Raw genomic sequence first — 25,868 nt, 5'->3', positions numbered from 1 at the left:
TAATAAGGCATAATTATGTCTTGAAAAACTAAAATTATGTCTTGAAAAATTATATCTTGAAAAAATAAGATTAAGTATGCAGTTTAGTTTACTTAATCTCATGTTAACGAAAATAGCACTGACACAAAATGGTCGACAAATAATAATGGCCGTCCCGATTGGTTCACAGCGAGCGTTTTGCATCTAGTTCTGGATGACGTTCGTGCGTGCGGAAGTGGACATATCTGGGTTACGCCCCTAGTAATGACATCACTTTCTTAAAGAAGCCGTACGAAAAACACGCTATTATAATTAACTTTTCATTAGCGAATACAGTAATTGAAGGCACCTGGGTCACAGCTTTTAAGTAAATTTGTTGCAAACAATACAGAATCCACAATGTCTGAAGCAAATGAAAATGGCTCTCCTACCGTGGAAACGGTCAGTGAACAAAATGTCAAGAAATCTAAATGGTTCTTTCAGGCTAAATATGCTTTATTTCATAGGAACTGGAGGCTCTTTCTGAGATGATATTCATTGCTGATGAGAAAATAAGCTTGTGCACAAAAATCCTGGAGGACCTAAAAGATCTGAAACATGTTCTCGCGGTGAGCAACTTTAATTCATTTTGTAAAATACAATGTCAATTTTTTAATCAACCTTTTCTTGCAGACAAAATCTCTCCAGGATGACTCCCTCCCGCTGCAAAATTGATTTTATTAATGCTGTTTAATAATAAAACACTGACACTTTGGATGAGACAATAATGTTTTATTTGTATATTGCTCTTATTTGAGAACGTTATCGTATTACTTTGTACGAAACGAGCATATGCAAACATTTAAACATTGTACATTCTCTTTAAAAAATACAAATCCTCGCTCTGTGGTTGACGGGACATCCCTTTGGAAGCACACTTTTTTTTTTCTTTCAGATGGACTTGTCAGATGTTTAGTTATTTGCAATAAACCTGCTTCCAAACGGAGTCAAATTGTAAAACTGAGGCAGAATTTTTACCCATAAAACTTAATTGAAATGAGAAGTGATATATATGTATAGTCTTTTCTTTCTTTTTTTTTTTTTTAAAAACTTAATTCTTAAAACAGAATCTTTGAACAAGTTTTTCTTTTAATGCAGACTGGTATGAAACCAGAGAAGTATTCATCGGTGGTCACACCACCTTTGATGTAAAACTACTATTTCTATCATGTGTAGTAGACATGAACAGTAATATATCTCTTTTGATATACCTAAACATTTGCAACTGGAGTTATGCATATAAAAATACTCTAAACACTAAGGAAGGGGGATGTCGTGTGGTGGCATCTGTGTGCATGCCTTTCTTCAAAATTGCATAGTTAATCGTACGTGTGAATAATGTTTCACTGACATTTGGACCCATGCAATACTGCATATCTGGAATGGTTCAGAGTTAACTGCGACTGGCCATTTGGTTGAATGAAGCAGTGATGACTGGGAGATAAATGCATTCATGCCCATTTGTTGCATCAAAACGGAGGGAGTTGGGATGCGTCCCTGAGAGGGTCACGACCCAATAAAAACAGTAGTTATTTGTGGATTCCGTGAGAACATAATCAAGTGAAGAAGCATTTTTCTTCCTTTAAAGGAAAGTCATTCAGTAACACAAACAAAAAAGACTAAAATAAATGTTTGATCAGAATAAATTAATAAAACTCTTCATCCATCAAAACATAATTGCCAGTAGGAAATTAAAGGTTTAAATAAATTATAATGTACAACTTTAAATTAGGTTTAAGTTAGGGAAACGATGCAACCAAGCCGTTCTGACAATGCGGCTCAAATATAAATTTTGCGAAAAATGCTCGCCACACATTTTTGGACTCTTTCGTGTCCGACCGGTGACGATTGTGCTGGGAGCGACTCTTGATCAGTGCATTGAAAACTGCTCTAAACACGTGTCGGGACTTTTCCTGGGAGTGCAGTACACAAACGGGAACTCTCGCAATTTCAGTGTCGCGACAGCAGTTAGACTGAATGTCATCAGTGAGTTATGTACAATTTCATTAGCTGTATTATTCATTTATAGATGTCCAATGCATTGTGGCTGTGAGACTCGCAGTCAAAATGGATTGGACGTCTATCGCTGTCAATGGCAGATAATGAATTAACAACCCCTCCAAAAGAAAAAATATCTCTTCTACTGCATTTACCTGTATTAATTATTAAGTATGGTGGCTAGGAACTGTCAGGCAGTTTTTTCCCAAAAGTTCCAAACACTTTGCAACAGAAAGAAAAAGGACAAAACAATATCAATAGCCGCAACACAAACGCAAAATAACCGCAATGGAAGCAGACTGGCAAGGTAAGACCGGCTTTGGCAGATATCGCTTTGTGACCATCTCACATTAGGCTATGTTCGACTGTAGTTGTCCAGTAAATATTGTTGTCATGACCTAAGTGTGTGCTTACATCGGAAGTATCCCCACACATTTTCATCTGTCTAATGTTAGCAGCTAACGTTAGCAAATAAGATTACCCACTAACATTAGCGGGTATTGTTATTTGTTGAAGTTGGCAAAGAAAAAAAGTCGAAGTTAGCATCTAACGTTAGCGGCTAATGTTATTCCTTGACGATAGCATCTAATGTTAGCGGCTAATGTTATTTCTTGACGATAGCATCTAGCGTTAGCGGCTAATGTTATTCCTTGACGATAGCATCTAACGTTAGCGGCTGATGTTATTCCTTGACGATAGCATCTAACGTTAGCGGCTGATGTTATTCCTTCACGACAGCATCTAACGTTAGCGGCTGATGTTATTCCTTGACGATAGCATCTAACGTTAGCGGCTGATGGTATTCCTTGACGATAGCATCTAACGTTATTCCTTGACGATAGCGTGTAACGTTGGCGGCTGATGTTATTCCTTGACGATAGCATCTAATGTTAGCGGCTGATGTCATACTATGATTTCTTACTGGATGATAACATTAGCGGGTATTGTTATTTGTTGACGTTAGCAAAAAAAAAAAATCGACGTTAGCATCTAACGTTGGCGGCTATGTTATTTGTTGACGCTGGCATCTAACGTTAGCGGCTATGTTATTTGTTGACGCTGGCATCTAACGTTAGCGGCTAATGTTATTTGTTGACGATAGCATCTAACGTTAGCGGCTAATGTTATTTGTTTACGTTAGCATCTAATGCTAGGAGCTAATGTCATAATACGATTTTTTACTGGAACATTAGCGGGTACTGTATTTGCTGACGTTAGCAAAAAAAAATTGACGTTAGCATCTAACGTTAGCGGCTAATGTTATTTGTTGACGATAGCATCTAATGTTAGCGGCGGATGTTATTTGTTTATGTTAACTTTAACGCTAGGAGCCAATGTCATACGACGATTTTTTTTACCGGAAGATAACATTAGCAGGTATTTGTTGACGTTAGCAAAAAAAATAAAAAATCGACGTTAGCGGCTAATGTTATTTGTTGACGATAGGATCTAACGTTTGCAGCTAATGTTATTGACGATAGCATCTAACGTTAGCAGCTAGCGTCATGACGATTTTTACTGGATGATAACATTAGCAGCTAATGTCAATACAATGATACTTACTTGATGACTACTTCTGAAAAGCCTAAAGCAGAGATATCTACTGTTATAACTCTGCTTACGTTATGGTCATTTTGCACTCGTATCTGTCGGCATTCATGTTTTTTACTTTAGCAAAGTGTTTGGATAGACAAATTGCCTGACGCTTCCCAACCGCCGTATTTAACAGTGAACTCAACTATTGCAAACCGTTACAAAAGTTTGCACTGCTATGTCGCACAATGCCACAGAGGAAAATGCACTGAAGGTACAGGAGGTTCGAAGCACGCGCTATTTAAGGACAGAGAGGCAAGGCGTCTAAGGGTTGCCTTCTAGGGCCATGTTGAAGTCGTCGGCGACCAGCAGCAGGGCTTCGATGTTGGCGGCGGTCTCTGGGCTTTGCAGCCCGAGGAAGTCCGACACGTCCATATTGGCCAGACCGTGCGAGGATGATGACGACGGCGGTGGGGGGAAAGTCTGAGTGGTGGAGGGATTGTTATCACCCACCTTGGAGGATGACTTGGGGAGGCAACAGGGGATAGCAGGGGTGGGATCTTGAGGTGGCGCCGGAGCAGGAGGCGGGGTCGTGTCTGCTGGTTGTGGCTGCACTGAGGCGGCGGATGACGTGTTCTTGTCCTTAGTTGTGTCCCTGCAGGCGCAATGACACTGACACGACTCCTCCTGCTTGATGATGATGACAGGCAGGCTCAAGCCAATCTGCTGGACAGAGCTGCCTGTAATGACAAATTCAGAGCATGTTTAGTTCACTGACGAATGATATGAAATTAATTTCAATCAACTGCTCTTAAAAATGGCATTAGGTGATGGTTTAGATGAGAGAATCACTGATTTATAACTTATGATTTAGGATGAGATCCCACCAAATTTGATGCATCAGCACCTTGTTGGAAAATGCTGGAATTTATTGGTCCATATACTCAGAAACCAAAAAGGTGTGTGACAAACAGTCCTATGTTCGTTGTGATAACACTTTATAAAATACCACTTCTGAAAAGTTTTTTCTTCTTACCTCTGGGCAACTATAAGATGCAAAGCTCACGATAACGATCTCACGATATGGCGATGCAATTATCAATACATTGGTCTAGGGCTGCAGCTAACGATTATTTTAGTAGTCGATTAATCGATGAACTAGTTTGTTCGAATAATCGAGTAATGGGATAAAGAACATAAAAAAATAATACCTGAGCTGAGCCTCAAACTGTATTAAAAAAAGATAAAGTACAACAATAAGTACAACAAAAGAACAATTGGCTAACTTACATAGCGAAAGTGCACTAGCTTATATGCCATAAAATGCTACTTTTTTTTTTAAACAATGCTCTTAACAAATGGTTCAAACACATATTCCTACAAAAAATGGCAAAATATACCTATAAATTAAATTACGAACCAATGAAAAAAACATTAGCTTAAAAAAAAAAGAAAACTTATTTGCTTATGTTGGTCTTAACAGGGGGCAGCTGGATTCAGCAATGTGAAATGAGTCATGTCATATTCACTGTTGCCACTTGAAGGCAGTGTAAGCACCCAAAGCAATAAAACTGAATGCAAACACTTTCAAAATGAACCATTATAACGCCACTTTAATTAAACGAATACTCGAAGCAGCAAAATTTAATTCAAATCCTTTTTCTAATCGAATTACTCGAGTTAATCGATTAATCGTTGCAGCACTACATGGGTCAGAAAATCATTCTATCTGAGCAAACAACTAATAAACAGAAAAACAAGCTATTTTCATCGTCATTCTGCTGTGAATTGGAATGAGTATCACTAGCGGTGGTCCATTTAAACAGGGAAAGTGGCAGTGAATTAACATTTGGGGCATTTCAAAAATTCATGTTGATTTTCAATCACCTCCTGATCCTTTTAGGGCATTTAAGGGTCACTTCCTGTTGATTTTGGGCCTAAATGGCCCAAAATCAACAGGCCCAAAAGGAAGTGACTCTGGAGTGTCCCTAAATGAATAGAAAATGATCAATCAATTGGACGTAACCTGTAAATGCCCACAAAAGACCAGTTGTGAATGCTCTAGTTTCAGTACTAGATGTCCAATCCAGTCAAAATGAATTTGATGTCTAGCGCTGTCAATGGCAGCCAGTGAGCTAATGGATTGAAGTTGGTCACAACCTGTTGGTTCCCTTTTTTTTTTAAACAGTGACACCTTTTTAAAACTATCGATTCTTAGCAGTATATCGATTACCTTTTGGGCTACATACAATAGTATCGCAATTAGGGCTGCAGCTATCAAATATTTTAGTAATCGAGTAACCGACTGAAAATTCTATCGATTAGTCGAGTAATCGGATAAAACATTTTTTTTTAAAAAAGAAATCATAAATATACACGAGAAAAAAATACATTTGATCCAATATTGAACCATTTTCAGTCAATCAATGTCTTTATTTTAGATGTACATTGTTGAAAACAGCCAACAATTGCATCTCAGATGTGACTAGAAAAAAAATTCACTGCTTTCACTCAAATAACCTCTAGATCTTATTTAAAAAAAAAATCTTTCTTACCTAAAAATGTAATTACGCTTGATAACACACATCACTTGAAAGCTACGTGTTTTTCCCACGTGTTTCAATTGAATTTTTCATTTGTGTCAAGCTATTTTTAAGTTCTAGTTAAGTTTTAAGTTTTTCTAAACTGTAAGTACTGATTGGATTTTGAGTTTTGCAGTGTTCAAAATAAATGTATGATACCTGCTGTATTGGAGCACATTAGGGACCAGTGCTACTTAAGTGTTTTATTCAGCAATGACTACTGAGCTAAAACTGACAGTTAGCTTTATTATGTTTTGATTTTACACCCTCATAACTCTAGAGGGCTGTTTTTACAGATTAAATAAAGCCTGTATGTAAGACATATTAGCCACGCATCGACAGTGGTCATAATCAATAGAAACCTACCCCTCCGAAGGGCTAACGCTACGTGAGCGAGTGACAGCAACGTTATATTTATTAGCGCCGAGAAGTCTACTGCTTAAAGATGGCGGCTGTTTACTAATGCTGCCCAGACGCGGCCGAGTCTGTCATTTTGCACCTAGTCCTAAATGCATGCGATATCTATGAGAGGCATCGGACACTACCTGCTAGTAGCTGCTACCACATTAGCATCATGCGGGCGTAGTTTTTAGCAACGTCGGCATAGTTTGTAGCGGCTGTCGGCTGCAGTAAGGTTTTTTTTTTTTTTTTTTTTTTAATTGCTTCTTCCTCAACGCATTGTCCCGCATTAAAAGTAGTCCGGGCAAAACGTGACGCTTAGAGCTGGCAAAATTAAACGATTCCTCGAGGTGAATAAAATTACTCCGATCAGTTTTTAAACTCGAGTTACTCGAGTTGCTCGAGAATTCGTTTCAGCTTTAATCGCGATATCTCACTTTTTCTATAAATTGTGACGGGAAATGGTATTTTTTGCCAACACGCTAATCATAGATATACTTGCTTCTACGTAATAAAATAAAGATATCACTACTATAACGTAACCAACAAAACATCTAAAATATGAATGCATCGTTGAATCCACATCAATTAACATTCAGAAATGAAATTATGATAAAATATTTTTATTTTATTATGTACTAAAACAGGGGTGCCGAAGTCCGGTCCTCGAGAGCCCCTATCCAGCTTGTTTTCCATGTCTCCCTCCTTTAACACCTGAATCAAATGATCAGCTCATCAGCAAGCTCTGCAGGAGCCTTATAATGATCCTGATTATTTGAGTCAGGTGTGTTGCAGGAGGGAGAAATGGAAAACAAGCTGGATAGGGGCTCTCGAGGACTGGACTTGAGCACCCCTGTACTAAAACAATAGAAGGAGGCATCTCTACGATTATCAAATAGCAATTCTAGCAAAAATATGATTTCCCAATTGTCACACCCGTACTGTCTTCCAACTTAGTTAATACATAGCCAAGTGCCATGTAGTATGGTTTGTCATATTTCCTTGTCTTGGCTTTGGAGAGACATTTCTTTACTTCTATATCCTGTATCCAGAGGTGGGTGGTAACGTGTTACATGTACTCCATTACATCTATTTGAGTAACTTTTTGAGAAAAATTTACTTCTAAGAGTAGTTTTACTCAGAGATACTTTTTATTTTTACTTTAGTAGATTTGTGAAGAAAAAACACTACTCTTACTCCACCACTTTGGGCTACACATGAGACGTTACATTTTTCATCTTTATTCTTCATATTAGATTATTTTTTTTTGCCAGCGATGCCAAAAGTATCTCTACCAATTTCACTTATGAGATGTCGCAACAATAATCACATGACTCCATTATACCGATCAGAGGCAAGCTCACCATTCTATGATCACGCCAGCTTGTTCTATCATGTGGCGCCTGTAAAGCACCGTAGAAAATGAAGTATTTGACATAGAGCGCTGTCCTCAACATGACTCGAAAGCGCAGATTTTAACCTCTCTCCCAGTCTTTAATTGGCACCGATTGACCACGTAAAACTGGAGATATGATCCTTTTATCTTCATAATAGTAACTATGAAGGAACTATTCACTATTCAAACTATGAACTATTACTCCACTAGAGGGCACATAAGCTCTTTGAAAGAAGAATGCTTCATTTCTGTCATTTTTTTCTCTCTTGCCGGAATTCAATGATTTTTTTTTCTAAATTTCTTTGGCTTAATGTGGTCATGTAATGGGTTATTGTACAGTATCATTGGAACAAGAGCTCATATAGATAACTTTGTGCTGAGAAAAATTGTAAGCAGTTGCTCATTATTTAGGTATTCTTTTCACTAAATATTTTTTTACTTGTACTCGAGTACATTTTTGGATGACTACTTTTAGTGATATTAATTTGAAGTAACTCTACTCTTACTTGAGTACAATTTTTGGCTACTCTACCCACCTCTGCCTATTTCTAAAGATTTAAGAAAAAAAAAAATCTTACCTGAATTTCCTCCCACTGGTATGGCCGTAGTAAAGAACACCTTCTCAACTTTTGGACCACCTTGTGACTGTGAAGGAATATTGTAGAAATGAATAGAAAAGAACCCAAATAACAAGTTATGACCATTTTTCCAACTCACTGCCTGTTCAGAATTCTGCTGGGTGTTTGTGGCGCTGCTCAGGATCCATTGGAGGTTCTGATCGGACATAACCAGGCCGGGCTGCAGCAGGTTCTGCGTGGGCGCGATAGTGATGGCAGTGGGTCCGGAACCGGAGATGGCGTGACCGGCCAAAGGCACGGGTTGGGCTACAGCCGCCAGGGCTTCCGAGGCGGCGCTCGTGACATTTGGCGCGACGGGTGGCGCCAGAGCCTCCGTTGAGACAGGCGGAGGACAGGGTTGGGCCGTGGTTTCCTGCTGGATGAATGCCGGCGGGAGCGCGACGTAGTGCTGTGGGGCGACATGGTTCGGAGCTTGCACGGAGGCCTGAACGGGCCCCTCGGAGATATGCAAGTAAGTGTGCGGCTGAGAGGGAACGGTGGAGGGGGCTGCGGAGGCAGGCACGAGGGCCTGAGAGGAAGGAGGAGCCTCCATGATGGTGGCCGTGCAGGAGGACGAGGAAGAGGCTGGTGTGAAAGAGAAAGACCTCATAGATGGTGCTTCGGTCACAGTGGGCGGGGTAGGGGTTTCCAAGCCGAAGCGTTCGGCGAGACTTTCTGAAGAGGAGAGATAACCGCGGATCAACTGATGTAAAAAAAAGGCGACGTTTCACAAAGCGGTATGGACGAGTACGTACCGCTAGGCCGGGCCTCATCCTGACTGACACTATTTTCAGGACTCTGGAACATGAGCTCAAAGATTTTCACAGGAGTCACATTGTTCAGGTCCAAATTCTGTGCCTGGATTGAAATAATATGAAACTCGGTGGTCATTATAATCAAAACGTCATCGAAAATGATACAAACCAAAAACGAATAGAACAAAAATATAGTGGTATGAAAATCCATCTGAATCTTTTAAAATTTGTCACATTTCTGCATAATATCACCATCAAATGTGATCTGATCTTTGTCAAAATTACACAGATGAAAAAACTGCTTTAACTAAAACCACCTAAACATTTATAGGTTTTCATTAGGGCTGTCAAAATTATCGCGTTAACGGGCGTTAATTAATCTTTTAAATTAATCACGTTAAAATATTTGACGCAATTAACGCAGATGCCCCGCTCACACAGATTTAAATGACAGTACAGTGAAACGCTCACTTGTTGTGTTTTATGGAGTTCTGCCGCCCTCTGCTGGCGCTTGAATGTGACTGATTTTATAGGCTTCAGCACCTATGAGCATTGTGTAAGTAATTATTGACATCAACAATGGCGGGCTAGTAGTTTATTTTTTGATTGAAAATTTTACAAATTTTATTAAAACGAAAACATTAAGAGGGGTTTTAATATAAAATTTCTATAACTTGTACGAACATTTTTCTCTTAAGAACTACAAGTCTTTCTATCCATGGATCGCTTTAACAGAATGTTAATAATGTTAATGCCATCTTGTGAATTTATTGTTATAATAAACAAATACAGTCCTTATGTACTGTATGTTGAATGTATATATCCATCTTGTGTCTTATCTTTCCATTCCAACAATAATTTACAGAAAAATATGGCATATTTTATAGATGGTTTGAATTGCGATTAATTGCGATTAATTACAATTAATTAATTTTTAAGCCGTAATTAACTCGATTAAAAATTTTAATCGTTTAACAGCCCTAGTTTTCATATTTTAAAGAGGAAAGTATCCAAACAATGAAAGAAGGGCGGGCGGAGTAAGTGGACCATCACATGTAATATTTTGTGGCCACCCCCCTTTGGGCATAAGTAACTTCAACCAGATGCTTCCTGTAGCTGCAGATCAGTCTGGTACATTGATCAGGACTAATCTTGCCCCATTCTTCTCTACAAAACTGCTGCAGTTCAGTCAGATTCCTGGGATTGGCATGAATCGCTGTCTTTAGGTCATGCCACAGCATCTCAATGGGGTTCAAATCTGGACTTTGACTTGGCCACTCCAGAACGTGTATTTGCGAACATTAAACGAGCAACAATGTTTTTTTTTTTTTTTTTGACAGCAGTGGCTTCCTCCTTGGAGTCCTCCCATGAACACCATTCTTGGCCATTGTTATACATATAGCTGATGTGTGCACAGAGATATTGGACTGTGCCAGTGATTTCTGTTAGTCTTTAGCAAACAGTCTAAGGTTCTTTTTTTAACCTCTCCGAGTATTCTGCGCTGAACTCTTGACGTCATCTTTGGTGGACGGCAACTCCTTGGGAGAGAATCAACAGTGCCAAACTCTCTCCATTTGTAGACACTTTCTCGGACTGTCGAATAATGATCATCCAGACTTTTAGACATGGTTTTTTATCCTTTCCCAGCTTTATACAAATCAGCAATCATTGATCGCAGGTCTTCAGACAGCTCTTTTAACTGAGCCATGTTGCACATCAAACAATGCTTCCCATCAAGACAATTCTTACCCGGTGTGTGTTTTATAGTGGGCAGGGCAACTTTAAACCACTCATCGGTGATTGGGCACACACCTGACTTAAAATGTTTGGTAAAATAGGTTTCAATTGCTCTTTAAGTCTCCTTAGGCAGAAGGTTGACTTACTTATTTTCCCCCCTTCTGTCATTGTTTGCATGCTATCCTCATTAAAATATGAAAACCTATTAATGTTTGGGTGGTTTTAGTTAAAGCAGACATATTATTTTCATCTGTGATATTTTGACAAAAATCAGATAACATTTGATACTGATTTCATGCAGAAATGTGAGGAATTTCAAAATGTTCAGATACTTTTTCCATACCACTGTACAATGATAATTCCATTCCCTCATATTGTATTTTTAAGTGCAAAACAATCAAATCAGCAAAAAATAGGCCGTTATTTATTTTTTTTCCCAATTTTTGATTTGAAAACAAACAAAATAAGTCGTTATCAGTTTTTAGTCTATTTTGCATCTGGTCCTATATAAAGATGATATCTACCGTACTATTATGTGGACGTACTTTGTAGCAGCTGTCGGCAGCAGTCAGGTATGTTGTCGTTTTTTTTATCTCGCGGCATGAGTTGAGCTAGAGCCGTGAGTTGAGCATTGTCATCACCCGAGGGGCCGGGTAAAGACAAGCATGATGTTTAGCTACTCTCGCTCCGTTCCTCATTGTGTCCCGAAGACTGCGCTGAGTGTGTTTTACTTTCGCTTTACTTGACATATTTCGATAATTGGAATTTGGACGTTTGTGAATCGTTCTCGAATCTTCCACGGCCGAATCGCGAATAATCTAAGAATCAGAAATTTCGCACATCTCTAGTCAAATCTGTTTAAAACTTGGTCACACAATGCTGATGATGGGTTTGATTACAAAAGCATGTCCAAACATCTTGCAAACCTTCAATATTAAAGTTTCAGAGGTGAGAGTCTTTTGGGATAATTCAAATGTGCTTTATACAGTAAATAGGGGGTTTTGACGACCAAAAAAAATTACATTTAGTGATCACGTTTCAATTTAAAATCTATTACAGTTGAGCTCAACTTACATTGTGTAGTTGCTCTCGTAGCTCAGAGTCTGTCGAGATCAGACTTAAGTCACTGAGGCACAGCGAATGATTTGCATCCTGAAAATAAATGGGAACAAATCAACTTGGAACGTATTACTGAAACAAGCTGAAATTGTTAGACATAGCAATCCAACATGTGAGGAAGTGAGGAAAAAAAAAGTGAAAAGCCCTGGTGTCGTGACTCACTTCGGACAGCGGGTGAGCGAGGGTGACGCTGAAGGGCTGTCCCTTGTCGTGACCTCGAATGTGACTCTTCAAACTATACTGGCTACTGAAAGTCTTCTCGCAGCCGTCACTCGGACAGTTGAAAGGCTTCTCGCCTGTCGGGGGATTTTGAAAATGAATCAAATAAGGGAATTGACGGTGATAGACATCCAGTCCATTTGAACTGGGATGGTCTGACAGCAATTCGCTGCCAGCCCCTTCCAGTTCAAATGGATTGGAAGTCCATTTCAGAATTTAATCCAACAAGGCAAATCTGCATCATTATACCTGTGTGGGTCCGCACGTGCGTTTTTAGGTGATGACTTGCTGCAAAAGCTTTGCCGCAACCGTTGTGGTCGCACCTTGTGCAGTGAAAGAAAAAATCACATCAGATTTAAAACTCTTAATTAAATATATGTTTTATGAACAGTAGAGGAGTTTAAAAAAAAAAAATTGATTATTACATGCATCGCAATTCGACACGTGACGATTCAATTACGATTCATAAAGGTTCAAAACCGATGATTTCCCCTCATAACTTTATGGCAGCCGCTCGTAGCAGAATGAAATTCAAGACACGTCTGCCGCCCAGCCACTGTTAACGGGCGCACGCACGTTATGATGGATGCTGCTGGTTACTGAGAGAGATTTACTCCTTTTTAAAAGACTGGCAAATAAATTTGTGTATGAGACGGGCAGGGACAGAAGCGCGACCCTGCGCAAGTTATTTTTTAGAGCAAGAGGGGAAGAGAGATAGTTCGTTGCTCCTTGTCTTTTAGACGTCCAGCAGTACTTTTAAGGCATTTCAATTGAAAAATGTCCTGAGTGTGTTGCTAAGACCCGTGTGCATCTATAAGAGGTGAGTACACGAACCCTCTTGTACTGTTTTGCCTTTATTGTTGTTGTTTTTGAGATGTTAATAGTTAGCGCTGAGAGCTAAGCTAGTTAGCTAATTCGCTAACGCGTATTTCATATGCAGAACGTGTAAAACCATGTTTAAGTACAGCGGTAACACTACAAACATGCAAAATAGTACAGAAATCTGTGAAAACAAAGTATATTGGTTAAAAAAAATAGTCTTATTTCTAAAGATACTTTGTTTCCAGAAAATGTGGAATTCATTCCACCTGTGTCAATTTTATTGTATTGTTGAGAGAAATAAGTATTCCCTTTAAAATGGTTAATGTTTTTGCATTCTCTTGTAAAAAATAAATAAATAAATAAGCAGCTTAAGGGCAGCTTTTTTGTTGTATGGGCATGTTTCCATCATTCCTATTGAATCATTAGGATAATTTAAATGAATAATGGACATAAATTTGTTTGGCTACTGTATTAGTAATGTATGATGCATCAATAATCGTGATAATCGTGATAACCGCGATCATCGTCAATACCGTGATATTCGTTTGATAATCGAATTGTAGCACCCTGAATCGTAATCGAATCGAATCGAATCGTGGGGTGCCTAAGATGGCACACTCCTAATACACAGTAACACAGTGATATAAATCCCCTCACTTCTCGAGGATTAGTTCTGAGTTCATATCACATTGCTCACCGGAAGGGCTTCTCTCCAGTGTGCGTACGAATGTGCTTCCTCAAGTCGCTGAGTGTCGTAAAGTACTTTGTGCATCCTTCGGATTCACAGTTGAATGTTTTTCCCGTGTGTAGTCTCTGGTGTGCTTTTAACCTGTGGAGACAAGTGGATGTTATAATTAGGCGTGTGACAATATATCGAAAAGCTGATATATCGCGATACTTTATAGCCGAAAAGGTTATCGATATGCTCCCCCCAGAGTGGATATATCGTTTTAAAAAAGGTGTCACCTTTTAAAAGCCAATAGGTTACTACCAAAATCTTCCACTAGAATACTGTCAATGTTAGCTCACTGGCTGCCATTGACGGCGCTAGGCATCCAATTCATTTTGACTGGTTTGGACGCCTCACGCCGTCAATGGCACTGAAACCAGAGCATTCACAGCCAGTCTGTTATGGGCATCTACAGGTTACTTCCTGTTGATTCTGAGTCACTTCCTATACATTTGGGGACAGTCTTTTTCATTTCATTTCCAGTACAGAACAGTAACTCAAAATTAGGGCTGCAGCTATTGATTATTTTAGTAGTCGATAAATCTATTAACTAGTTAGTTCGAATTATCGTGTAATCGGATTATGAACATTTTATGCATTGCAGAATAAATTTTGGGAGATCTAAAACAAAGGCTTGCTAAGATTGCACTTTCAAAATAGCCTGGCTCTGCCAGACTATTCTCCCTGTATTTTTCAAACACTGATAGTATAGTCTGGAAACCATCCCATTAACGGCCTTTTCGAGCAGGTACAAAATCAATCGACAAATCAGATTCGTTTATTTGCGTGACGTGTTCTTCACGAGCAACGTCACTCTTGCGCGTCGAAAGTCGTCTCTTCAGCAGCACAGATGGTGAACGGCAGAGCCGAGAATATGTTCCAATCCACGGTAAAATCAGTTTTAAATGACCAAAAACACATCGACACGAGTCATTGACAACAGTCTGTCTCGCGCTAGCCATGTCGAATAAACTCCGCTCTCTTCGTATGTTTACTTCCGCGCGCAAGTCCATTGTCCTGCGGTCGCCATTTTACTAACGTCACGTCTGCCCGTCGCTGATTGGTCCACTCCGCTGTCTGTTTGCTGTGGCTTGCTCCGCCCTGGAAATTGTTTCCGTGGGAATGGTGGCCAGACTCAATAGCTGGAACAGCGTTGAGTCTGGTGTACCAGGCTACTTTCAAAAGACCATTAAATGCGAATACAAAATAAAATTCATGAGTGTTTCTTCAAATTATGCAGAATTGCACTTTTTAAAAATAAAATACCTGAGCTTAGCCTCAAACGGTATTAAAAAAATCAGTGAGAATATAAGTACAACAACAGAACAATTGACCAACTTGCATTGCAAAAGTCACCTAACTTAAACGCTATATAATGCTAACATGTTTTTTTTTTCTACAATGCTCTTAACAAATTGTTCAAACATACACTCACCGGCCACTTTATTAGGTACACCATGCTAGTAACGGGCTGGACCCCCTTTTGCCTTCAGAACTGCCCCAATTCTTCGTGGCATAGATTCAACAAGGTGCTGGAAGCATTCCTCAGAGAGTTTGGTCCATATTGACATGATGGCATCACACAGTTGGTGCAGATTTGTCGACTGCACATCCATGATGCGAATCTCCCCTTCCACCACATCCCAAAGATGCTCTATTGGATTGAGATCTGATGACTGTGGAGGCCATTTGAATACAGTGAACTCATTGTCATGTTCAAGAAACCAGTCTGAGATGATTCCAGCTTTATGACATGGCGCGTTATCCTGCTGAAAGTAGCCATCAGAAGTTGGATACATTGTGGTCATAAAGTGATGGACGTGGTCAGCAACAATACTCAGGTAGGCTGTGGCGTTCCAACGATGCTCAATCGGTACCAAGGGGCCCAAAGAGTGCCAAGAAAATATTCCCCACACCATTACACCACCACCACCAGCCTGAACCGTAGATACAAGGCAGGATGGATACATGCGTTCATGTTGTTGACGCCAAATTCTGACCTTACCATCCAAAAGTTGCAGCAGAAATCGAGACTCATCAGACCAGACAACGTTTTTCCAATCTTCTATTGTCCAATTTCGATGAGCTTGTGCAAATTGTAGCCTCAGTTTCCTGTTCTTAGCTGAAAGGAGTGGCACCCGGCGTAGTCTTCTGCTGCTGTAGCCCATCTGCCTTAAAGTTCGACGTACTGTGCGTTCAGAGATGCTCCTCTGCCTACCTTGGTTGTAACGGGTGGGTATTTGAGTCACTGGTGCCTTTCTATCAGCTCGAACCAGTCTGGCCATTCTCCTCTGACCTCTGGCATCAACAAGGCATTTCCGCCCATAGAATTGCCGCTCACTGGATATTTTTTCTTTTTCGGACCATTCTCTGTAAACCCTAGAGATGTGCGTGAAAATCCCAGGAGATCAGCAGTTTCTGAAATACTAAGACCAGCCCTTCTGGCACCAACAACCATGCCACGTTCAAAGTCACTCAAATCACCTTTCTTCCCCATACTGATGCTTGGTTTGAACTGCAGGAGACCGTCTTAAACCATGTCTATATGCCTAAATGCACTGAGTTGCCGCCATATGATTGGCTGATTAGAATTAAGTGTTAACGAGCAGTTAGACAGGTGTACCTAATAAAGTGGCCGGTGAGTGTATATTCCCACAAAAAATGTCTAAATATACCTCTAAATTAAATTAAGAATGCATAAAAAAACATTAGCTCAACCTACCTTATGTTAGTCTTAACAGGAAGCGGCTGGATTCAGCCATATTAAATGAGTTATAAATGTAAACACTTTCAAAACAAACCATTACAACACTACTCTAATTAAACTAATACTTGAAGCAGCAAAGTTTGATTAGAAGTTTTATTCTAATTACTCGAGTAAATCGATCAATCGTTGCAGCACTACTAAAACGCAACTTGGTGACCTGTAAAAGGCCCAAAACCAACAGTGACTGAAACAAATGACCAAAATGAAAAGGAAGTGACCGAAAATCAATAGGAAACTACCTGAAAGGCCTCCAAATTAAATCACTGCCTGGAATTGGCTGCCACTGACGGCCATAGACGTTTAATCTGTTTGAAGTGGGAGGGATGGCACCCTCCCACTTCAAATGGATTGGAGGTCTATTTGTGATAAACTCATTCCAATTCACAGCAGAAGGATGAAAACATTGTTTTTCTGCCTATTAGTTTTATCGTAGAATGTCATAGAATCATTTCCTGACCAACGATCGATAACTGTTGTATCGCCGTATCGTGTTAATTGGAGCTCACCTGTACAAGGTGTTGAAGGCCTTCTCGCAGCCTTGTACGTCGCACTCGAACGGCTTCTCCTTGGTGTGAACGCGGACGTGGATCTTGAGGCTATACGAGGTGAGGAAGGCCTTGCCGCAGCCTTGCTGGTTGCAGACAAACGTGTACTCGCCGCGGTGGGTCTTTTGGTGCGTGCGCAGGTTTCCCGCCGTGCTGTAAGTCCTGGTGCAGCCTTCGAACATGCACTGGTAGCGTTTTACCTGAGAAGTACAGATTAAAATGTCTTGAGAACGGCTGGTTTGAATAGAGAGGTGTTTTGTATGTTGGTGTGAAACAGGGTAGAAATAAGATCCATATTTAATGAGGGATGCGAGGTTGACAATCTGACATGAGGCTAATTCGACATTTGATACTTAGATACATGGACTATGATTCAATACAAAACCATAAAAGTTTGATTATGAGTCGGAAGCGATATGATGTAGGGGGAAACTTTTTTCTGTTTGTCTGTCTGGCACTCAGTCTGGCTAGTTTTGTTCAGTGTCTGCCTAGTTAGCAAGCTATTTTATGGAAAAGAAATAATCATAAAGAGCTAATTTATTCAAACTGACATTGTTACAGTATTTTCCAGAGCTAGCTGAAATATTTTCTGCGAGATCAATGCCCGCTGCCATCACTGGGATCATCGCTACTTTGAGGCACCAAACGGTGCAATTTTATTTAAAATATTTCAGTTAATTTTTTTTAAAATTTATATATTTTAACATTATATTCATGTTGATGTTCCAATTTGCAAATACTGTATGTTGTGAAAAAATAAAATCCATTTCAATGGAAAAGTTTTTTTTAACCCATACATCTCAAAATAGCACATTTTAGAGCTATAATTGCAATACCATGATACTGTGGTATTTTTGCTTAACGTTGTCATATCCTCAAAATCTCATACCGGCTCATGCCTAAGTAGAACTAATGAGTTATGCTCATTCGATGGGTATGTTGATATGTGAGAACACCGGTCCAGTACTAGTACTGAGCATGTGCGAGGAAAGATATGTCAGCACTCACTCCCATTGTTTTAAAATTGAAAAAAAAAAAAATAAGTGAAGCCTCTGGCAACGTATTGGAAACCTTGCAAATGTCAGTGGCGAGCTCTGTAATCGATGCATTCTTGATTGAGGAGAGTGCTACCGCTACAATCGTATCTCCGGCCTTTGCGAACGGATATATGGTCAAATGAGTTTATTGTTCCAAATTCAGAGGGCTGTTTAAAACACAGTCATCTCACACTGTGCTCCCACACCCATAGGAGCATAGCTGGGAGTTGTTGTTTATGCTTCTCCACCCTTTTCTCATTTTAACTGATAAATACCTCCTGGCTTAAGTACATCACATGAGAAAGGCGAAATCTTTGGCTCTTTTATCATACACTCAGAGCCTTAGGGCAACGGACATGTGGATGGAGAGTTGGAGACTGATTGCTGCAAGAATCTAGAGAGCAATTATTAGTAGGACATTTCTGCAATGGTGAAGCTGCCAACTTAATGAGTGACACCTCTCTTAAATCATTCACTCCCAGCCATTTTCACTGGAGCAAGGCCCTTCGATCCCGGCCGTTTTACTGGATTTTGACTGATTTGGCAAGGCTCACAGAAAATTCTGTTCTATTGCTATATAAACATGGAACCCACCAAAAGAAAGATTAGACTCTCTTCTTTCAGCAGGAAAAAAAAGTTAGTTCATATCTTTTTCCATTCTTTAGAAATCAGCGTTAGAAAATTGCTTAGTTCGAGCAATTTTCCAATGACTGATGAAAAAACAGAAATTGAGCTTTTTGTAAAATCATACATTTCAAACATAACTTTGACTTTAACACAGCTATTTTTTGCTTTGGTGACATCCCAAAAATCTGAATAATGTTTTCCTTCTACAAAATAACATAAAAAACAAGACAAATAGCACTTTTGATAGCAAAGTAACAATATATTTACACATAACTAAACTATTGAACTGAGAGATGACGCTGCTGTGGCCGGAGCTGTATCGGCAGATGAGGTAAATTTTTCCCTCATCGCCACCTGTCTCATCAAGATAGATTTTTAAAAATCTTTTAAATCTTTCTTTTGTAGTGATCACTACCTCATAACAGAATTCAACTAGGGAACGTGTGTGGGACATGTGCCTTACGTTTTACATCGTTCTCCACATTTTTGGCACGCTTCTTATTTCTTCCAACTTCCGTTTCCTGACTATTTCTCTTCATTCATTTACTTTCATGGTCCGATATGAGTTCTTTCCAAATTTTGCTACTGCCCTCCAGTGGCCAGTTTTATTACTTTAAAATGGATTTTGAGCGTTGTGCTTTGGAGCCAAGTTGCATCAGAACCTAGAGATGTCTCTTGTGGAAAAAAAAACGTAAATGACGTATAAATAAGTTTTTGGGACACTGAAACAATTAAAAATAGAACATATTTATACGTTTTTGGGAGCAAATGAGTTAATTATGCTCTCGCGTGCTCTCACCTCCAGATAGGGTTACGCTGTTTATTTATTTTAAATGCCCTCCTTTTTAAAATTTTTCTTCCCCTAGAAAATTGAGATTTTAAGCTTCCCAATGATGTATGACAGATGCATATACTGTAGGACAATTTTGAAATTTGGCCAAATTGGGGGTCTCAGCGCGGAACTTCAAGTCACCTGAGTGTTTTCCGCTATATGTATATAATCACAGATTTGTGAAGGGAAGCGTCTCATTAACTGATGGTGTCATGTGGCAACCACACACACAACTATCCTTCTAGAACATAATGAATACAAAGACACTCAATCCAACAATGTTAACTAGCTAAACAAGAGCTGTGAATAGAAAGTGCATGACGCCCATTTGTGCTGTTTGTTTACACACTATTCCAACTTGCACAATGAATTAACTCAGCAGCACTCAAAAAATCTTTTGTGAATTCTGAAATATCTACTCCAACTATTTCATTGCAACTTATTTTATTGTGCTAGCTTATGTTAATCAATATCAAAAGCAGGAAGTGAGCCAGCTTCCCTTTCTTTGTGACTCATCACACTATTTCAACATCTTTAGCAATATGGACATGCAGGAGAATGAATTATTATATTGCACTTGCCATCATACGACAGTCAATAAAAATAACTCCTGTGTATCATGTGTATTTTTTCTTATCCCTTTCTAGGGCACTCCTTGAACTTATCGGCTGCCAATGACGGCGATGCATGTCCAATCCATTTCGAATTGAAGAATTGCTGTCAGTCTTCCCAATTCAAATGGATAGTACTTCTGTCACCTTCAATGATGCTGAAACATGATCATTCAATGCCAACCATCCAAGTTAAAACAGATGTTACGTATATTGCTGTCAATGGCAGTCAATTAATTAATATAAAACATTCATGCATTTACTTTTTAAAATTTTATGAATTATAATAATATTTTTAATGAAAAAAAAAAAGGGGAAAACATACTATTTTTACAGTACTGTATTTGTCCAAAATGTTTTAAATAAACCTTATGAATTTTTAAGATCGTTTTATTAAAAAAAAAAAAAAAAAAAACCTTTGTAATTAATGGCATTAAATGAATTAAGAGTCAATATTTTCGTATTATTCATTTTTAAAAAATTTATTTGATTTGATTTTAAATTCAAAACCACTTAAAAATAGAAATAATGTTAACCTATATACCATACTGGCTCGAATATAAGACGGTGATTTTTGCATTGAAATAACACTGAAAAAGAGGGGGTCGTCTTCTATTCGCGGTCTAGACATTATACCCATTCACGATGCTAGATGGCGCCAGATATCATTGAAGCGATGTTCTGTCATGACAGATCTCAGCTATTCTCCCCATTCACGACGCTAGATGGCGCCAGATATCATTGAAGCGATGTTCTGTCATGACAGATCTCAGCTACTCTTTTTAGTTTAACCAGTTTGCATTATTTTATTGCAATATTTTTCCTTATTCAGATTTGTTTCGAGACTACAGTTACAGTTAGACTTCACTTTGATGGTTAATGGAGTTATTGCAATTTTGTAGTTTTATCACAATAGATTGGTTTATTTACATTTCAAAAACCAGAAGCCATTCGTTTACGAATGTGATTGCACTTTAGTTTACATATTTAAATGTTCAGATATCAAGATTTGAATGAGGCAAAATAACATTATTTTTCTCTCAAATATATTGAAATAATCATTTGTTTCAGATGTACCGTAATTATTTTCTGTCTAAAAATTAATTTGGTGTTCAAAAAGTCTTTTTTCAAACTTGAGTCTTGACAAAGAGGGGGTCGTCTTATAATCAGGGCCGTCTTATATTCGGGCCAATACGGTATTATTTATTTTTGTTAATAAAAAATATCAGAAAACTTACATTTACAGTTAAAATGTATAAATGCGATTTATATGTGAGCTGAAAAAAAATAATCAACGATCATTTAATTATTAAAATAATGGTTTGTGGCAGCCCTTCAAGACACCAAAGTGGTCTCACCTCTGTCTGCTTGGTCTCCGGACACTCCGAGTGCAGTGTGAGTGTGGCGCCCTCGATATTCCGCGGCATGGGTGTGGAGCCCGGATTGATGGTGAACTGAATCTGGTCCGGCGAGATGGTGTGGTGCACGTATCCCTGCGACATTGCGTCGCGGTCGGCCATGAAGGCCAGCGAACCCTCCTCCTCGTCGCCCTCAGTAAGGAAGGCGACGCCATCGTCGTCGCCTCCGCAGTGGCCCTCCTCCTCGCCCTCTTCGTCCAGTCGGATGGGGTCGCGCTCGATGAGCACGGTGGTGCGGTCGTACACGCGTCCGCCGGACGACGAGGGTTCCGCCATCAGGCCGTCACCTTTGTCAAAGTGCAGCTTGTCGTCGTCGTCTTCGTCGCCCCCTTCCAAAGGGTCCACCTCTACCTCGAAGTACAGCGGCGCCTCGGAGCGAGGGCCATTTTCGGACATGGTCCCTGGAGCCGCGTCTTCCTTTTGGCCGAGGAGGACCTGGCCGCTTTAAAGCATCAATCTGTGGAAAGACACAAAAGAGTTTAGATTAGTGCTGGACAATTGAAAATAGCAACACAAAAATTACAGATACAGTCCCTGACAAAAGTCTTGTCTTATCCATTTTGTAAAAACCAATTGCTAATAACCTGACTTTTAATTATTCAATTGCCTTCCACCCTGCAGATCTCTCGCACACCCCCATACTGGATGTAACCCCAGACCATGATTTTGCCACCACCAAACTTCACTGTTTTCTAAAAGAATCTCGGATCCATGCGGGCTCCAGTAGGTCCCCTGCAATATTTGCTGAAACTGTGGTGTAATTCAATGGAACATTCATCTGAAAAATCCCTTTTGCCACTTTTGTAGCGTCCATCCTTTTGACAGGCTGTGGGTCTTGGCAAATGCCACACGGTTTTTTAACTGTCTGCGCCGTGGGAGATCTGCAAGGTGGAAGGCAACATAAATAGTCTGAAATATCAACAGATCTTAGCTGCCTCTTACATTCCTAACCATAAAAAGGGACCAATTCTGCAGCAGGATGACGCTCCATCGCATACTTCAATCTCTACCTTAAAGTTCCTCAAGGCAAAGAAGATCAAAATCCTCCAGGACTAGCCAGCCCAGTCACCAGACATGAACATCATTGAGCATGTCTGGGGTAGGATGAAAGAGGAAGCATGGAAGATGAAACCCAAGAATGTTGATGAACTCTGGGAGGCATGCAAGACTACTTTCTTTGATGTACCTGATGACTTCATCAATAAATTGTATGAATCCTTGCCGAACCGCATGGATGCAGACCTTCCTTTTTTTTTTTTTATGCATTTGTAGTTTAGTTTATAGGTTTATATGTGTTTGAACAATTTGTTAAGAGCACTGTAAAACAACGTAAGCATTTTGTAGCATTTAAGCTAGCGGACTTTTGCTATGCAAGTTAGCCAATTGTTCTTTTGTTGTACTTAGATTCTCATTTATTTATTATTTTATGGCGTTTTAAGCTAAGCCCAGGTATTTTTAATTCATTTTAAAATGAAAGTGCAATTCTGCATAGTTTGAGGAAACACTGGGGGAATTTTATTTTTTAATTCGCATTTAACTCATTTGCTCCCAAAAACGTATAACTACGTTCTTTTTTTTAATTGTTTCAGTGTCCCAAAGACGTATTTATACGTCTTTTACTTTTTTTTTTTCATAAGAGACATCTCTGGGTTCTGATTCAACTGAGCTCCAAAGCAGAAAGCTGAAAATCCATTTTAAAGCAATAAAACTGCCGTTGGAGGGCAGTAGCGCATTTGGTAAGACCCGCAACCCAATTTAACGGCAACGAACGGCCGTGTGCCGGCCGAAGGATGCCAGGCAGCGGATGACCAAGCAGAACAACAGAGACGATGCCCGGGATGCCAGGCGCTGGACGACCGAGCAGAACGACTGGGACCACCAGTGCAGCGGATGATGTCGTTGAGTCCGTGCTGCTCGCCGAGCAGACCCCACAGAGACAAAAAAAAAATCCATCTTTATGAGACAGGCAGCGATGAGGGAAAACTTTACCCGGCTGTCGCTGCCACAACAGCGTCATCTCAGTTAGTTTATGTGTAAATAAATTGTTACTTTGCTATCAAAAGCTCTATTTGTCTTGTTGTTTATGTTATTTTGTAAAAGGAAAACATTATTCAGATGTTTGGGATGTAACTAAAGCAAAAATAGCTGTGTTGAAGTCAAAGTTATTTTTGAAATGTATGCTTTCACAAAAAGCTCAATTTCTCGTTTTTTTCATCAGATATTGGAAAATTGCTCAAACTAAGCTACTTTCTAATGCTGATTTCTAAAGAATAGAAAAAGATATGAACTAACTTTTTTTCCTCCTGAAAGAAGAGAGTCTAATCTTTCTTTTGGTGGGTTGCATGTTTATATAGCAATAGACCAGAATTTTCTGTGGGCCTTGCAAAATAAGTCGAAATCCAGTAAAACGGCCGGGAGCAAAGGAGATCGCACCGGTGAAAATGGCTTGGAGTGAACGAGTTAAGAACCACTGGTTTAATGTCATAAAAATAAATAAATAAATAAATAAATAAATAAATAAAAACGGGGTAAAACTACCGTATTATTGTTGATTTTTTTCCCCCACCAAATAATAAAAAATATACCACATCGTGGCATATCGGGATATAAAATAGCCAATATTGTGATAAAGTATTGCCACAATGCACATTACTTTGACAAACTATTTTTTTCCCTGATATCTCAATTAGGGCTGCAGCTATCGATTATTTTAGTAGTCGATTAATCGATGAACTAGTTAGTTCGAATAATCGAGTAATCAGAAAAGGAACATGAAAAATTAAAATACCTGAGCTGAGCCTCAAACGGTATTAAAAATAAAAAAATGAGGATCTATGTACAACAAAAGAACAATTGGCTAACTTACATGGCAAACGTCCGCTAGCTTAAATGCTATAAAATGCTAACTTTTTTTCCCATTGCTCTTAACAAATGGTTCAGGGTCATTTTCCCACCAAAAACGGCTAAATATACATATAAACTAAATTACGAATGCATTAAAAAACATCAGCCCAAAGAAAAACTTGGCTTACGTTGGTCTTAACAGGGAGCAGTTGGATTCAGCCATGTGAAATGAGGCAGACCAGAGGGCATTGTATCCACCCTAATTAATAAACTAAATGTAAACACTTCAAAAATAAAACATTACAACGCCACTTTAATTAAACGAATACTCGAGGCAACAAAATTTATTTCGAATATTTTTTCTAATCGAGTACTCGAGTTAATCGATTAATCGTTGCAGCACTAATCTCAATATGTTAAGGAATGACATTGCTCAAAAGGAATGTGAGAAAGGGTTGTTTCATTCTGTATTTCAACCAAAATCTCAATGTTTTGTTCTCAATTTCGGTTGATTCACAACAGAAAAAAAGACATAAATCAATAAACATACAAGGACGATACATAGTGGAGCTTTCAAATGACAAAAATCCTCATGATTCACCTTTAAATCTACCTTACAACCTCCCATGTCATATTTGACTTGAGGATACACAACAAGGAGAATAAACGTCGCACCGTCACAAACTACAACGTGCACACTTTTGGGACAATAACCCACTCCAAATTCGTTATTCGGTGGTTATTTATCAAAATTGTCAGAGTTTCAATGACCCAGAAGCATCTTTAGCATCTTCATCTCGGCCGCCTCTGATGCAATGCTAACAAGCGGCTAAAAATAATATTCCAGAAAAGCATAAATATAATACAAACAGTTTTCTCGTGTCTCGTCACGGTGCGCAAATGTCATGTCCACACACTCGTTTTTTCCACAAAAATATTAAACACCAACAAGTAACGTTATACTAGATGCTAGCAGCACCTTTAGCCAAACATGCTAATCACGAACCGTTCTAATGTCGACAGCTGACCCCAAAACTCAAAAGGCTTCCCAAAACGCAAATATTTCCGCGTGACAACGCAACACGTCCGCTTCTACCGACACAAAAAAACGGCTAAAATATTAAAACGTGGTTTATTTACCTGGGTTGGATTTTGAGGGAGCTTTATTCCCGTGTTTTGGATGTTTAGCAGTGTATAACCTCCGAGGATACAGAACGACGTCACACGCGTGGAGGAGGCGTTCCTGTTGCATTGTGGGAAAG

The 25,868-nt window shown here is 39.3% G+C and overlaps 1 protein-coding gene and 1 long non-coding RNA gene across 2 annotated transcripts; one reads left to right on the top strand and one right to left on the bottom strand.

Annotated features, from left to right (window-relative positions):
* The first annotated feature begins 267 nt into the window (after window positions 1–267).
* On the top strand, window positions 268–1,001 carry LOC130914386 (uncharacterized). Its single transcript, XR_009062903.1, has 3 exons — window positions 268–420; window positions 486–587; window positions 652–1,001. It is a non-coding gene; the product is annotated as an uncharacterized LOC130914386 (long non-coding RNA).
* Window positions 736–25,868, bottom strand: mtf1 (metal-regulatory transcription factor 1). Its single transcript, XM_057833465.1, has 11 exons — window positions 25,747–25,868; window positions 21,703–22,219; window positions 17,199–17,437; window positions 13,893–14,024; window positions 12,623–12,696; window positions 12,317–12,450; window positions 12,110–12,187; window positions 9,299–9,401; window positions 8,644–9,218; window positions 8,505–8,571; window positions 736–4,289 (listed from the first exon to the last, which is right to left on the bottom strand). Exons 2-11 carry the CDS (start codon window positions 22,156–22,158, stop codon window positions 3,874–3,876), a joined length of 2,274 nt encoding a protein of 757 aa, XP_057689448.1. The 5' UTR covers window positions 22,159–22,219; window positions 25,747–25,868; the 3' UTR covers window positions 736–3,873.

Source organism: Corythoichthys intestinalis, chromosome 4, assembly GCF_030265065.1.
Source record: "Corythoichthys intestinalis isolate RoL2023-P3 chromosome 4, ASM3026506v1, whole genome shotgun sequence".
NCBI lineage: Eukaryota > Metazoa > Chordata > Actinopteri > Syngnathiformes > Syngnathidae > Corythoichthys > Corythoichthys intestinalis.
The sequence above is the reverse complement of the archived record's forward strand: the minus strand, read 5'-3'. Positions and strand labels throughout refer to the sequence as shown.

Excerpts from the sequence above, each read along its gene's own strand:
- mtf1 (XM_057833465.1), bottom strand. The coding sequence starts at position 22,158 with ATGTCCGAAAATGGCCCTCGCTCCGAGGCGCCGCTGTACTTCGAGGTA. Across the intron at positions 14,025-17,198 it reads GCCTTCAACACCTTGTACAG|GTTAAAAGCACACCAGAGAC; the intron begins GTGAGCTCCAAT and ends TTGTCTCCACAG. Across the intron at positions 12,451-12,622 it reads GCACGTGCGGACCCACACAG|GCGAGAAGCCTTTCAACTGT; the intron begins GTATAATGATGC and ends ATCCCCCGACAG.